At 38.9% G+C, this 12,187-nt stretch overlaps 1 protein-coding gene across 1 annotated transcript in view; it reads left to right on the top strand.

Moving 5' to 3' along the window:
- The first annotated feature begins 7,426 nt into the window (after positions 1–7,426).
- LOC133870527 (tryptophan--tRNA ligase, cytoplasmic) overlaps positions 7,427–12,187 on the top strand; it is a 30,177-nt gene continuing 25,416 nt past the window's right edge. Inside the window, exons 1-5 of the mRNA XM_062307688.1 lie at positions 7,427–7,820; positions 7,901–8,020; positions 8,985–9,170; positions 9,603–9,720; positions 10,298–10,384. Coding sequence (XP_062163672.1) covers positions 7,582–7,820; positions 7,901–8,020; positions 8,985–9,170; positions 9,603–9,720; positions 10,298–10,384 — 750 coding nt within the window. The 5' untranslated portion in view covers positions 7,427–7,581. The remainder of the gene's footprint in view (positions 7,821–7,900; positions 8,021–8,984; positions 9,171–9,602; positions 9,721–10,297; positions 10,385–12,187) is intronic.

Genomic DNA, 12,187 nt, shown 5'->3' with positions numbered 1-12,187 from the left:
TGCTTTCACAGGGATGCCGTATATTTGAGAGTCTTCAGATATTCAGAGTTTATTTCTCTGATGTGGAAAGAGCCGTATTATGACAAGTTGCAAGTGTCACAAGCTTCATGAAGGTTATTTTAGTGTTCAACGAAGATTCTGTGCAGATTCAAACTCAGAAAAGTTAGATCCCAAGCAACCGTCCGAACGATGTGGTATTCCCATTCGGATGCTCATCAGTTAGCAACATCCGTCCGGATGATGAGAACTTTCCGTCCGGATGTCATCAGTGTCTAGAAACTTTGAACTATCAAGATTGCATCCGTCCGGACATAATGGCAAATCGTTCGGCCGCTATTAAGAGTTCGAGAAGAATCCAGTGTTTAAGTGCATCCGTTCGAACGACGTGGCAATATCGTTCGGACACCATTCAGTGTTCGACAAGTAATAGAGTTTCTGTCTCAGACACAGATATAGGAAGACAGCTGCAAACCGTCCGGACGATGTGGTGTTCCTGTCCGGATGCTATCCTTGGTAAGGCAAGTCGTGCAACAGAAGTGCAATCGTCCGGACGGGCCTTTGAAGGTGTCTGGACGCCCCTTAGTGTCCAGCAGATAACGATGAAGACTTCTGGACGTCAAAGCAACACCGTCCGGACGCCAGGTCAATCAGTTTTCAACAAGGAGTTGGATTTAAGAAGTCGACACTGTTTGGGAAGTCTCTGCAAGCCGTCCAGACGACGTGGCATCACGTCCGGACAATGTCCAGTATTTCAAAATATTCTAGAGTTCCGTTCGAACGCGGAAATGATTTTAGCGAAGACCGTCTGGACGTGAACCCGATAAAGATAAAATTACGCTGTTTTTGAAAGGATATCACAGAAAACCGTCCGAACGTGGCTAACTTCTGTCCGGACGCTCACCAGCCAGAGTCCGAATCTCAACAGTTTTTGAGGTTTCTTTAAACTTATAAATAAGGGGCTCTAGGTTAGTGTTTTGAAAAGCATTCAGTATCGAAGTCCATAGTGCTTTGAGAGGGTGTTTAGGGAGAATCGAAGATCCGCTAGCTCTTAAGTCGGTGCCAGTGTGTGCTCAAGTGTTCGTGTGAAGTCTATCTTAGGGGTCGACCCTAAGGTAAAGGAATCCATCAAAAACCTCTTCAGGTGGAAGATTTGGTTGGGAAGGGTTCGTGTTGGGTTACACGTCAGAGTTAAATGTATGACTATAGCATATGGTTATGTGAGTACAAGTGTCTTGTAACTAGCTTTGTTTTTGGATAGTGGATTTCCTGGGTTTGGCTGCCCCGAAGTGATTTTTTTCTCTTCATAGAGTTTCCACTTCATAACAAATATCTTGTCTTATTTAAATTCCGCATTTAAAATATTTGTTTGCACACAAAACACACACACTTGGTTTAAATTAGAAGTCAATAAATTATTTTCAAAGTGCAACCGTCCAGACGCTAGGGCAACACTCTCCGGACGCGGCCTTATTAAGGGAAGAATATCAGCGAATTTGGAAAGCCAGTTGCACAATTGTTCGTCCGGACGCCGCCTAGAGAAAACTGAATCAGTGTCGATTTAGGTCATCTGTAGCCTATAAATAGAGACCTCTAGGCATGTAATTTGTAAGAATTCGGTAATGAATTCCATAGTGCTTAGAGAGAATATTTTAGGAGTCATTGTGCTAATTCGCTTACTCTCTAGCCGTTGCCAAGTGCCGTTGCTGTGTTAGTGTGAAGTCTATCTTAGGGAGGAGCCCTAAGGTATAAGATTTTATTGAAGACCCCTTTAAGTATGAGACTTGGTTGGGAGGCTTTTGTGTTGGGTTACACATTAGAGTTCAAGGTACGGCCACTGCATAAGGGTATGTAAGTGCTACTGCTTTATAACTAGCTTTGTCTTCTGAATAGTGGAGGTTTGGCTGTCTTGGAGTGGTTTTTCTCTTAATTGAGTTTCCACTTCGTTAACAAATAATTATGTCATTTAAATTTCGCTTTTATAATATTTTGTTACACGATACGTACACGCACATTAAATTAGAAGTCATCTTAATTTTTCAAAACTATCAACGAAGATCACCTTGAAATTGAAGGAAACACATACCTTGTTAAGGGGACACTTGTAAAAGCGCCTCATATGGTTCCTATCCGTTCTAGAAATGAGGAGTTGCATGGGTCCAGCACCACATGTACAATTCAGCTCAAGCTCGATGACTAATTTACCAATGAGTTCACGCCAAATAAAAATGACATGCATTATAAAATAGGAGTCCAACAAAAGCATAATTATACATACAAAATAGCCATGTAATTGATGCATGCACCATGTGATCCATAGTGAACATGCTAGAATTTAAAAAGGACTCAAGCACAAGTAAATGTGCTATAAAGGCGGTGAACCATAGAAAACAACATTGTCTCACAAAAAAAGTGCATAAAATATATAACAAAACCTAACCATAAATCTCATATGGTAACATCAAGTAGAAGATATCAGATTGTCATTTCCATGCCAAACCACTAGTCAGTTTGGCGGGTGGATACTATCCCACATCAATTGTGCAATCTCGTCCCTCATGTTGGTCATGGCTAGAGTAGCTGCATCACAGAAGTCATAGCGGTGTGTGTAATCACCACCGTTGGGAAGCTCCCCATGAGGGGCATTTTCAAAGAACACATTGTTACAATCAGCCAATCGGATGAAGTTGTGCAAGGTGCAACAAGCGCTAACTATAAGGGGCTAGCGACAAACTTTGTACTTGGGCATACCCTGTAAGACATGGAAATGATTTTTCAACACTCCAAAACAATGTTCAATTACCATTCGTAGAGAGGAATGGCAATGAATAAAAGTTCCTTGAACCCTTGAGGGTCCCAAGCACTACGAAAATCTTGTAAATGATATATTTCCCCCCCGATATGGAGGAAGATAACCCTGTGAGCATGGAAAACCAGAATCAACCAAGTAAAAGTAACATGCATATAATCGAACAAATGAAGTGAGTTATTAGTTAGGTTAATTTATGGGTTAGAATATGTGATTTGGTTGTGAGGAAAAGAAAGTGCACCGTTTAGTGCAGTAAGAAATTCATTTTTGGTCTAGTTACAGCATCATAGAAGATCCGGGAGTCATTTGTTGTGCCCTCCCACCCGGTGTACAGAAAAGTGAACATCATGTCGAAATCACAAGCACATGCCACATTTTGAGAGACAACTGCCTTTCTCCTCCTAAAGGTGTCCTGCTTCTTTGCTGGGACCCAAGCTTGAATATGAGTACTATCAATGGCACCAACACATTTCTACCATACAAATTATGTGTAAATGTAAAACAAATAAGGTACCGTCCAAATTATAAAACCTACTAAATAACCATCGAGAAACGACTGAATATATTGAGAATGTTTCGATTGGTGAGGGTTTCATACTTGAAACCAAGGAAAGTTTTTTGGATTATTTTGAATGTATGGGTGCACATCGCCAACATGCCCTGGCCTTATAATAGTCTTGCCCAGATTGCAAAAAGCCCTTATGACCCTCTTGAAGTGACGACAAATAATCCTGGTAGAGTGTTGGAACCAATCAGCCGCTACTCTCATCCCTTGGCGGTGGCCAACTATTAAACAAAATATGGCTAGTGTTTCCTCTACACTCATGTATCGACTATCTTCTAATTAGTTTTCCCTTAGAGTATTGGTTAGGTCGACAAAGGTATCTCTCTACATGCGAAAGAACTCGTAGCAAGTGCTTGGGTGACCGGTTAACACTTCTTTCACAAATGCGGCATCCTATAGTGTAACGACTTACCCCCAATGATACAATATTTTTCGCTTTTGGCTCACCCGAACTAGACTTCCTAAGAGGTCACCCATCCTGGTACTACTCTCGCATGAGTACACTTAACTGCGGAGTTTTGATAGGTTCATGGTCATCACGACTTTAAAAAGCGTTGTGTCAAGAATGGTGTGTTTATACATATAAGCACATTCCTATTCGCAGGCGATATGGGACGTCACAACCACCCCTTCTTGAGACCCAGCGTCCCCGTTGGCGACCCTCATGGGCTTGTTCACGCTCCCCCCATCTTAGGCTGGGCAATGACTCTGATACCATTTGTAATGACCCACCCCAATGACACAATATTGTCAGCTTTTGGCTCACCCGAACCAAACTTCTCAGGAGGTCACTCATCCTGGTACTACTTTCTCAGAAGCACGCTTAACTGTGAAATTCTGATAGGTTCATGACCATCATGGCTTTAAAACATGTTGTGTCAAAAAGAGTGTGTTTATACATATAAGCAAATCTCCATTCCTAGGCGATGTGTGACGTCGCATGTAGTGCAGATGTGCTTTTGGATAATCTGTCAATTTATTTTGCTCCTTCAAACATTGCCTCAATTTGAAGTAGAAACAGGAACATTCTTCAAACCAATCATCGTCGCCCAACACAGCGTGATTGACACCGTAAAAAACAAAGTTGGAGACATCTGATCCATCCATCCATCCTAATTTACATATAATGTCAAGCAAAGGCATAGAAAAGTTAGAGTGCAAAAAGTGAAGAAATCTAAAAGAATTATATTTAAACCGTTTATAGTAACTGCCCTTTGTTATGTTAACTTGATATGGTTTGAAAATTTATAAACTCACATCATTATTCCTTATTATTGGTGACATAAGTTTTAATTTTTTATTACATATATGGAGAAAGTTTTTTCTTTAAATTTAGTTGGACGAATTGTCTCAATTCAACCTATTAATTGACATCTATTCTTAATTTCTTAGAATATGTGATTATCACATAAAAGTTTTTTCTTTAAATTAAGTTGGACAAATTGTCTCAATTCAACCTATTAACTGACATCTATTCTTAGAGTATGTGATTATCACATACATTTTTATTATAATTGACACACAACGTCTTATTTTCACAGGCATTACTAATGTACTCTAAAAACAAGCGTCAATTTAATTTATGGGATTTGAGGCAATTGGAGGAGGACTTCTCTTACATATATTTTTGGTCCCTTTAATTTGTTCATGTTTTCAATTTGATCAATGCTTATCACATGATTCCATTATAATTGTATTAAACATTGTATTTGTAATGAACAGTTAATCACACATTAGGAATTCTTTTATTTTTGCAAATAACTAGGAAATATGATAATTTACTCCAAATAATGGTTTTCTTGCATCTCTCAAACTAAAAAGCACAATTTCACCTTTTTTTTTTTTTTTTTTTTTTTTTTTTTTGAAGGGTATTAATGTTAAAAACGTCATTTGTAATTGCAGTGATTTTATCTTTTAAGATTTATTTATATCTAACCATGCTTACAAGGTTACAAAGACACTCTTTATTTCTTTTTGCTAATAGCGCTTTCCCATCCCCCATAATTGTGTTATACAACAACCATAAAATCATAGATAATTAAATTCAAAAAAGATTTGAAGAGGTCATTCCATGCATTTTAATGCCAATTATCCATATAAAACTAAGAAATGACCAAGTCAATTTGAGAGAATTTTTAGTTTACAAAAAACATTACCATTATATGAAACTTGACCAAATTTTTGTTTGGTAAGAAATTTGAACAATTTTGAATACAATTAGGTAGAAAAAAAAAAAAAGAAGTCCCACCATTAGATAGGAACCAAAACCATCCAAAAACAACCTACTACAATAATTGCAACATTCTTTATGGTATTACAAGGGGTGCATTTAGCCCCATCAATTAACAACAATTTTTTATAAAGCAACAAGAACTGATAAGTGTTACGATTTGGCCATTCAAATTGCCAATTTGTTAAATTTTGCCCCATCTGTCATTGTTGACTGTTAAGTTTGATGAAAAATCAAATTTGATCAAAAAGTTTCGAAAATACCTTTTTTGACCATTGTAAAACCAAAATTACCCTTCGTCTTTATTGATTAGTAGAAAAGACCATTTTTTTTTTTTAAAAAAAAATAATATTTTTAAAAAATCTAGAGATAAATGCAAAATCAGTTTATGTGGTTGGCCTAAATTTCAAATCGCTCATTACGGTGAAAATAAGGATAAATGCAAAATCAGTAATTGTGGTTGGCATAAATTACAGATCGATCTCCTACGATATAAAAAATAATGAAAAAAATACATTTTACCCTCTGAAGTATCTAACCATTTGCATTTTGGCATTCACTTTCAAAAACGATGACATACCCCACAATTTATCTCACGTTGGCAAAAACTATTATCTATCCATAGTGTCCATCACTTTAGACGAAAATCAAGTCACGTGCACGATACATGACTTTTTTTACCAATACTTTAAAAAATGCAAAGATTTTTTTTATTTTATTTTTTAAAAAAATAAATTTAAAAGCTTAAATACAAAATTTTAAATTTTAAAAACTAAAAATAATTAAAACTTTAAATTTTTTTAAAAAACACTTTTTGAAAAAAAGAAATTAGGGGTAGCTGAGAGCAAAATAGGGGTGGCCGAAACCACCCTTAAGAACCTTGGGGGTTGCTTGGCCACCCCTGTTTGGCCAAACAGTTAGTGATTTTTTCCAAGGTCAGTAGGCAGTTAATAACCACTCACTTTTTCAGCTTAAGCCGTCACTAGGTGAATGGCTCGCTGATCCCACATGATGTATCATAAGGAGCCGTGCCTGTTGTTGGCCGAGGCAGCGACCACCTTGTAGACATCTCAGAGATCGAACTTTTATGGTGGCTTTGGAGATGACTTTGGTTTGGTTTTGGCTTAAGAGATGGAGATGAAGAATTTTGTTTTAGAAGACGTGGAGAGATTTGAAAAGGGAGTAATGCTATCGATGGGACTCATGTCATCCTTTTATCCTAAAAATGATGTGACTTTTAAAATTATCATCGAATTTTGGATGGATCACTCTTGAATTTTGATCAAATGTTAATTTTACAAGTTACATCATCTGTATGGATAAAAAGGGAATATAAGTCTTACTTATATCATTACTCTCGAATGCATAGATAGATCACGTCCTTCTGTGGAGATGTCACATCCGACCAATCTAGGCACTAGAAACACACGCTTTTTGCGATAGGAAAGGCATCATTTCGTAAAGTAATTTTTTTTTTAGTTGAAATCTGATGTGGCACTGTCACATTACTGCAACATCAAAGGTGGTTTAGTGGTCTCAAGGAAACTCTAAAGTAGTTGGACACGTACTAGGATGTCAGTTTGAATCTTACAATGAGAATCCCAACACAAGCTTGATTAGTGTTAATCACTTTGAATCTCACTAATGTTTTGGTGAAACTGGATTAGACTAGTGCTCAACCGAGCTTAAAGGAGCATCTATAGTTTTCCACCAACTAGGTCCCTCGAGTCATTGGTTTCGAATGGATGGGCGCTACGACATGGTAGAATAGTACAGTTGGTCGCCCCTCTAATTTTATTTTATTTTTCTTCAAATTCTCATTAAAAAATAAAAAAGAAAAGAGAAAGGAGTGGGGAACGAGTGTTTAGCGTAGGATCTCTCAATTGGAATTTCTCCCAAAAAAGCTCTCAGTTTGTGGGCTTTAACGGTTTGATATTTAAACCATCTGTAGAGTAGTGGAGTAATAGAAGAAAAACGAAGATGGAGAAGAAAGAGGCGGAGAGAGAGGCATCAGAGAACGGAAACGAAAAACGAGAAGAAGAAGTCCAGGTCGTGAATCCATGGGAAGTGTCAGCCAAAGGAGGCAAGATCGACTACGACAAGCTCGTCGAAAAGTTCGGCTGCCAAAGGCTCCACCAATCCGTCGTTGACCGCGTTGAGCGCCTCACCTCTCGCCGCGCCCACGTGTTCCTCCGCCGCGGCGTCTTCTTCGCCCACCGGTACTGCCCAATCCCCACCCTCCTCTCGATCTATGCAAATATCTGTATTTGTTGAGGGTAAAAGTGGAATGTGATTACAGGGACTTCAATGAGATACTGGACGCGTACGAGAGAGGTGAGAAGTTCTATTTGTACACGGGAAGAGGACCCTCGTCTGAAGCGTTGCACTTGGGGCATTTGATTCCCTTTATGTTTACTCAGTATGTCGATTTTCTTTTCTTCTGCTCTGTTTGTTTCCTGAGAAAGTGCACCAATAGAGAAAGACATAATTTTTTTTTTTTTGTACTGGCGTTAATGGAAAACTTATTAAGTGTGTCGGTTTCTTTTCTAGTGCATAGTTTGGTTGCTCAGCGCAAGTAGAGAAAGGAAATGTACAAGTGATGAAAATTTTACTGCATTGGATATATTTCTTTTGCATAATGAGTTTAGCTTCACACTGTATGATCATATTTCTTACCCATTATGTACTCTAAGATTTGGATCTTTTTTCTTGGTATAGCAATTTGTTTTTGAGCACAGGTTGCTGAGGAAGTGCATGGAAACAATAGACGAAGAAAATTTCGTCATATTTTGTTGGTTTGGTTCTTAGTTTGTTGGAAGTGAAGAAGAAAAAAACGTTGTTTACTGCTCAAATTTTAGTTGGTTAGGTTTAGGTGTTTACCATTATGCACAAAGATGAGTTTGTTTCTTATGCTCTGTTTGGTTTGCTTTGAAAAACTAGTGAAATTGAGAAAAGAAATAAAATGAAAAGGAAACAAAAGCACTGTGTTAGTTATGGTTATTTTGGTTCCTGTGCTTGCAATGGCTATTTTGCTGGATTTGATTTTGGTAGAAAAGGATACATGTGGTAAATCTCGATTAATTGAAGAGAATCCGTGGCCAAGCCAATTTAATTGGGATTAAGACTAAGCTGAATTGAGTTTTTTCTTGGTTTTGTTTCTGAGAAAGAGCGTAAAACGAAATGGAAAAGAACACTTTATTTTATTGCATCAAACAAAAAGAACTCTGCCTCTACTACAGTTTGGTTATCAATAATTGAAGTGTGTACAATGTTGCAAAAATATGGGTTTGTTATATCTTTTAGAACCAAACAACCATATTAGAATATTTTTGTTGTTAAGCGTATTAAGAAGTTTATGTCTGTGGGTGTGACTTTGGCTGCAGATATCTGCAAGAAGCCTTTAAGGTTCCTCTTGTTATACAACTTACTGATGATGAGAAGTTCCTCTGGAAAAATTTGTCAGTGGAGGAGAGCAGGAGATTAGCTAGGGAGAACGCTAAGGACATCATTGCTTGTGGCTTTGACATCAGGAGAACCTTCATTTTCTCTGATTTTGATTATGTTGGAGGGTGAGTAATACATAATTGTAAGTTTGACACTGAAATGAAATGACAAACTAGTATGTAATCATTAGACCAGACATGACAGATCTCATAACACAGTGGATACTTCTTGTTGTTGTCCTTTTTACAAAGGTTTTTGCCGTAAGTGCTCGCCAAAGTCAAAAGTGTTCTTTGAAACCTTTGAAATAAATTTGGGAGGTGCCTTAGGGTTTGAGGAACTGGTTCTCTTCTTGATGTTCTTAATATGTCTCCAGGAGGGGATATTTCAAAAGTCAAATATAAATCATAATTTTAATTTATATTAGTTCTGTGTTTGTTATATCTGCTCCTCAAAGCTTAAGCATACGTTTCAAACTTAGTGAGGGAAAGTGTTTTTCATTGAAATTTTACATGCATGGTTAGAATCCTTGTGCTGATTTCTGAGAATTTTCTTTGCAGTGCATTCTACAGGAACATGGTGAAAATTTCAAAATGTGTAACACGTAATCAGGTTGTGGGTATATTTGGTTTCACTGGTGAAGATCATATTGGAAAATATAGCTTTCCACCTGTACAGGTATAGACCTTTGCTGCGTTATTTTCATTATACGTGAGAATGGCATGTGCATGGTTTTATGTATCTTATCAAATGTTTTTGGACTATTATATCTTGCGTCATTACTTTGTTGTGAGTTCCAGAAACAGTTCAGAGTTTGAATCTATGTTAACTGACTGTATTAGTTTTCTCAACTGAACATGTGTGTGTGTACTTTATGACAAAATAACCATGTGCAAGTTATGTTGAGCCCCTGAAATGTATTTGCTATAGGTTATAGTTGAATAGCTGTCCATTTGCCATATAATGCCTTTGCTTGGTTAATGCTATAAATATGTTACATCAACCAAAAAAAGAAAAAGGACTTCTGCTCAGGCTGAATTTGGAAGCATCAACAGTCACTTCTGCTGTCTTTATCTTGTTGCTATTTCCACACAAGCAAATATATGAGGATAATAATGGATGCAGATTTTTTTTCTTTTGCTACAAGTACCTGCGTTTGTTGTTAGATCCCTGTTTGAAACCATGATGCTTGGTCAAGAAACTATTTGAATATCCATGGAGGTATCACAATGTGCTCTATTTTTTGTTATTGCAGGCAGCTCCCTCATTTCCCAGTTCATTTCCACACCTATTTTCTGGCAAAGATAATCTTCGTTGCTTGATTCCTTGTGCAATTGACCAGGTTGACTCTCTCATAGTTTCTTGTTTTTCTTCACCGGTTTAAATTTGCATTTGTTTATATTTTTTTTTGATAATTAAGAATGCAACTTTAATAAAAAAAGTAAGGTGCCCCTACATATACAAACAATATACAATAGAGTTCTTACAAACCCAGAACCCAAAAACAGCAAAGAACCCATACCACCCAAAACCCACGTGAAACCCAAATCCCAAAAAACAGTTGAAGCCACCGTTGAACACCCAATCCTGCCCCGAAAGCACCCCAACCCAAAAAAGCACCCGTTGAATACCCAAACCTGGCCCGAAAGCACCCCAACCCAACAAAGCCCCCAAAACCCACTAGAAACCTTGAACAGCCCTCCCAAAAAAACACCAACAAACCCAAAACCCGAGCCGACGGAATCCGAAATAAAAAGCAAACCCAAAATACAAAGGAAATGCCAGAGATACAGGGGAAAAAAAAACTGCAAAGACGGTGGCGGGACGCGGAACTAGCCGAAGAAACGGAGCAACGCGGAAATTGCCGGACAGGCGCGTGTGCGGTGAAGAGGTCCTAAACACCGTATATCTAACTCCCAAGCTTCAGAAACTCCCTTGGCCACACGTGCCAGAATGGTGTGTGGTGGCCACTTGCAGCTGCGCCGACAGGGGGTAGAGCCGGAACACGAAAAAGAGTTCCCTGGTGAGGCACGTGCATGGAGAGGAGGTCCCAAACACCGTAGATCTACATCCCAAGATGCAAAAGAACCAATTAGCCACGCACAACAGTGCGGCAACCATCCACAGAATCGACGTTGATGCTTATGAAAGATTTTGTGCTTCATATGTGAGATATTTCTTTTGAGAAGTAATAAAATTTATAAAATAAACGTAAAGGCGTCCTTAAGTACACATGTAGTATACAAGGGAGCAACCAAACCAGCCCAAAAAGAAAGAGACCCAACAAACCTGTGGGACCCTAAAAACCCAAAAATCCAAAAGACTTAAGATCCACAAGAGGCACTTAACCCTACATCATGTGAGCCTTGCTTTTCCGACGCCGGGTGGTTGCATAATCATTGCCATAATTAATGGAGCTTTTCAAATTCAATACCTCCCTCCTACCTTTAGTCTTTTGGCGCGCAACCATTGATTCCAGATGAAACTCCTCTTCGCTTATGCTGGCATCCAGGATAACCAAAAGCAGAACCTCATCCTCTTCACCATCCCCCGCCCAATCCAAATGCATATCGGGCAGATAAACACCCAAAGGGAAAGGGGATACTTCATCCTCCCCATCCCAGATCTCATCGCCCTGAGAAAAGCCCTCCGTAAGAAACCCCTCACCGAAGGAATTTGCTTAATAACAACTTTCACAGTAGCTGCCTCGTCAAGAAGGGGTGGCACCCGTGAGCTTTGCACTAGCTTAGACTCCAAAAGGAACAAGGCTACCCTCGGCTTTGACTCAGGAGTGGACCTGAGAGAGGAACAGGTATCCCACCAGCAAAATCTAACCTCATCGCCACAACAGAATCGGAAAATAATTGCTCATCCATTTTCACAGCTCGACCTTCCCTAGCCTTCCTATAATAATTTTGGAACGACTTTGAGATCGACGCCATTGGACGAGAAAGACGTAGCCTCTCTCCCACCTCAGCAGCCCTTGGGGAAGAACCACCGGAGAAGAGGTGAACCGGAGCTGGAGAAGACCCCTCAGGCTTGAGAGAAGCTTTCAAAGACGCTGTAATTGATTCTTGCGCAAGCAGAGATGCCGAAAGAGTAGGACCAGAGCTCATAGGGACAAGCCCATCTCGAGCAGTGGAAA

This window comes from Alnus glutinosa, chromosome 6 (assembly GCF_958979055.1).
Source record: "Alnus glutinosa chromosome 6, dhAlnGlut1.1, whole genome shotgun sequence".
NCBI lineage: Eukaryota > Viridiplantae > Streptophyta > Magnoliopsida > Fagales > Betulaceae > Alnus > Alnus glutinosa.
This window is presented reverse-complemented; position numbering and strand designations above follow the sequence as displayed.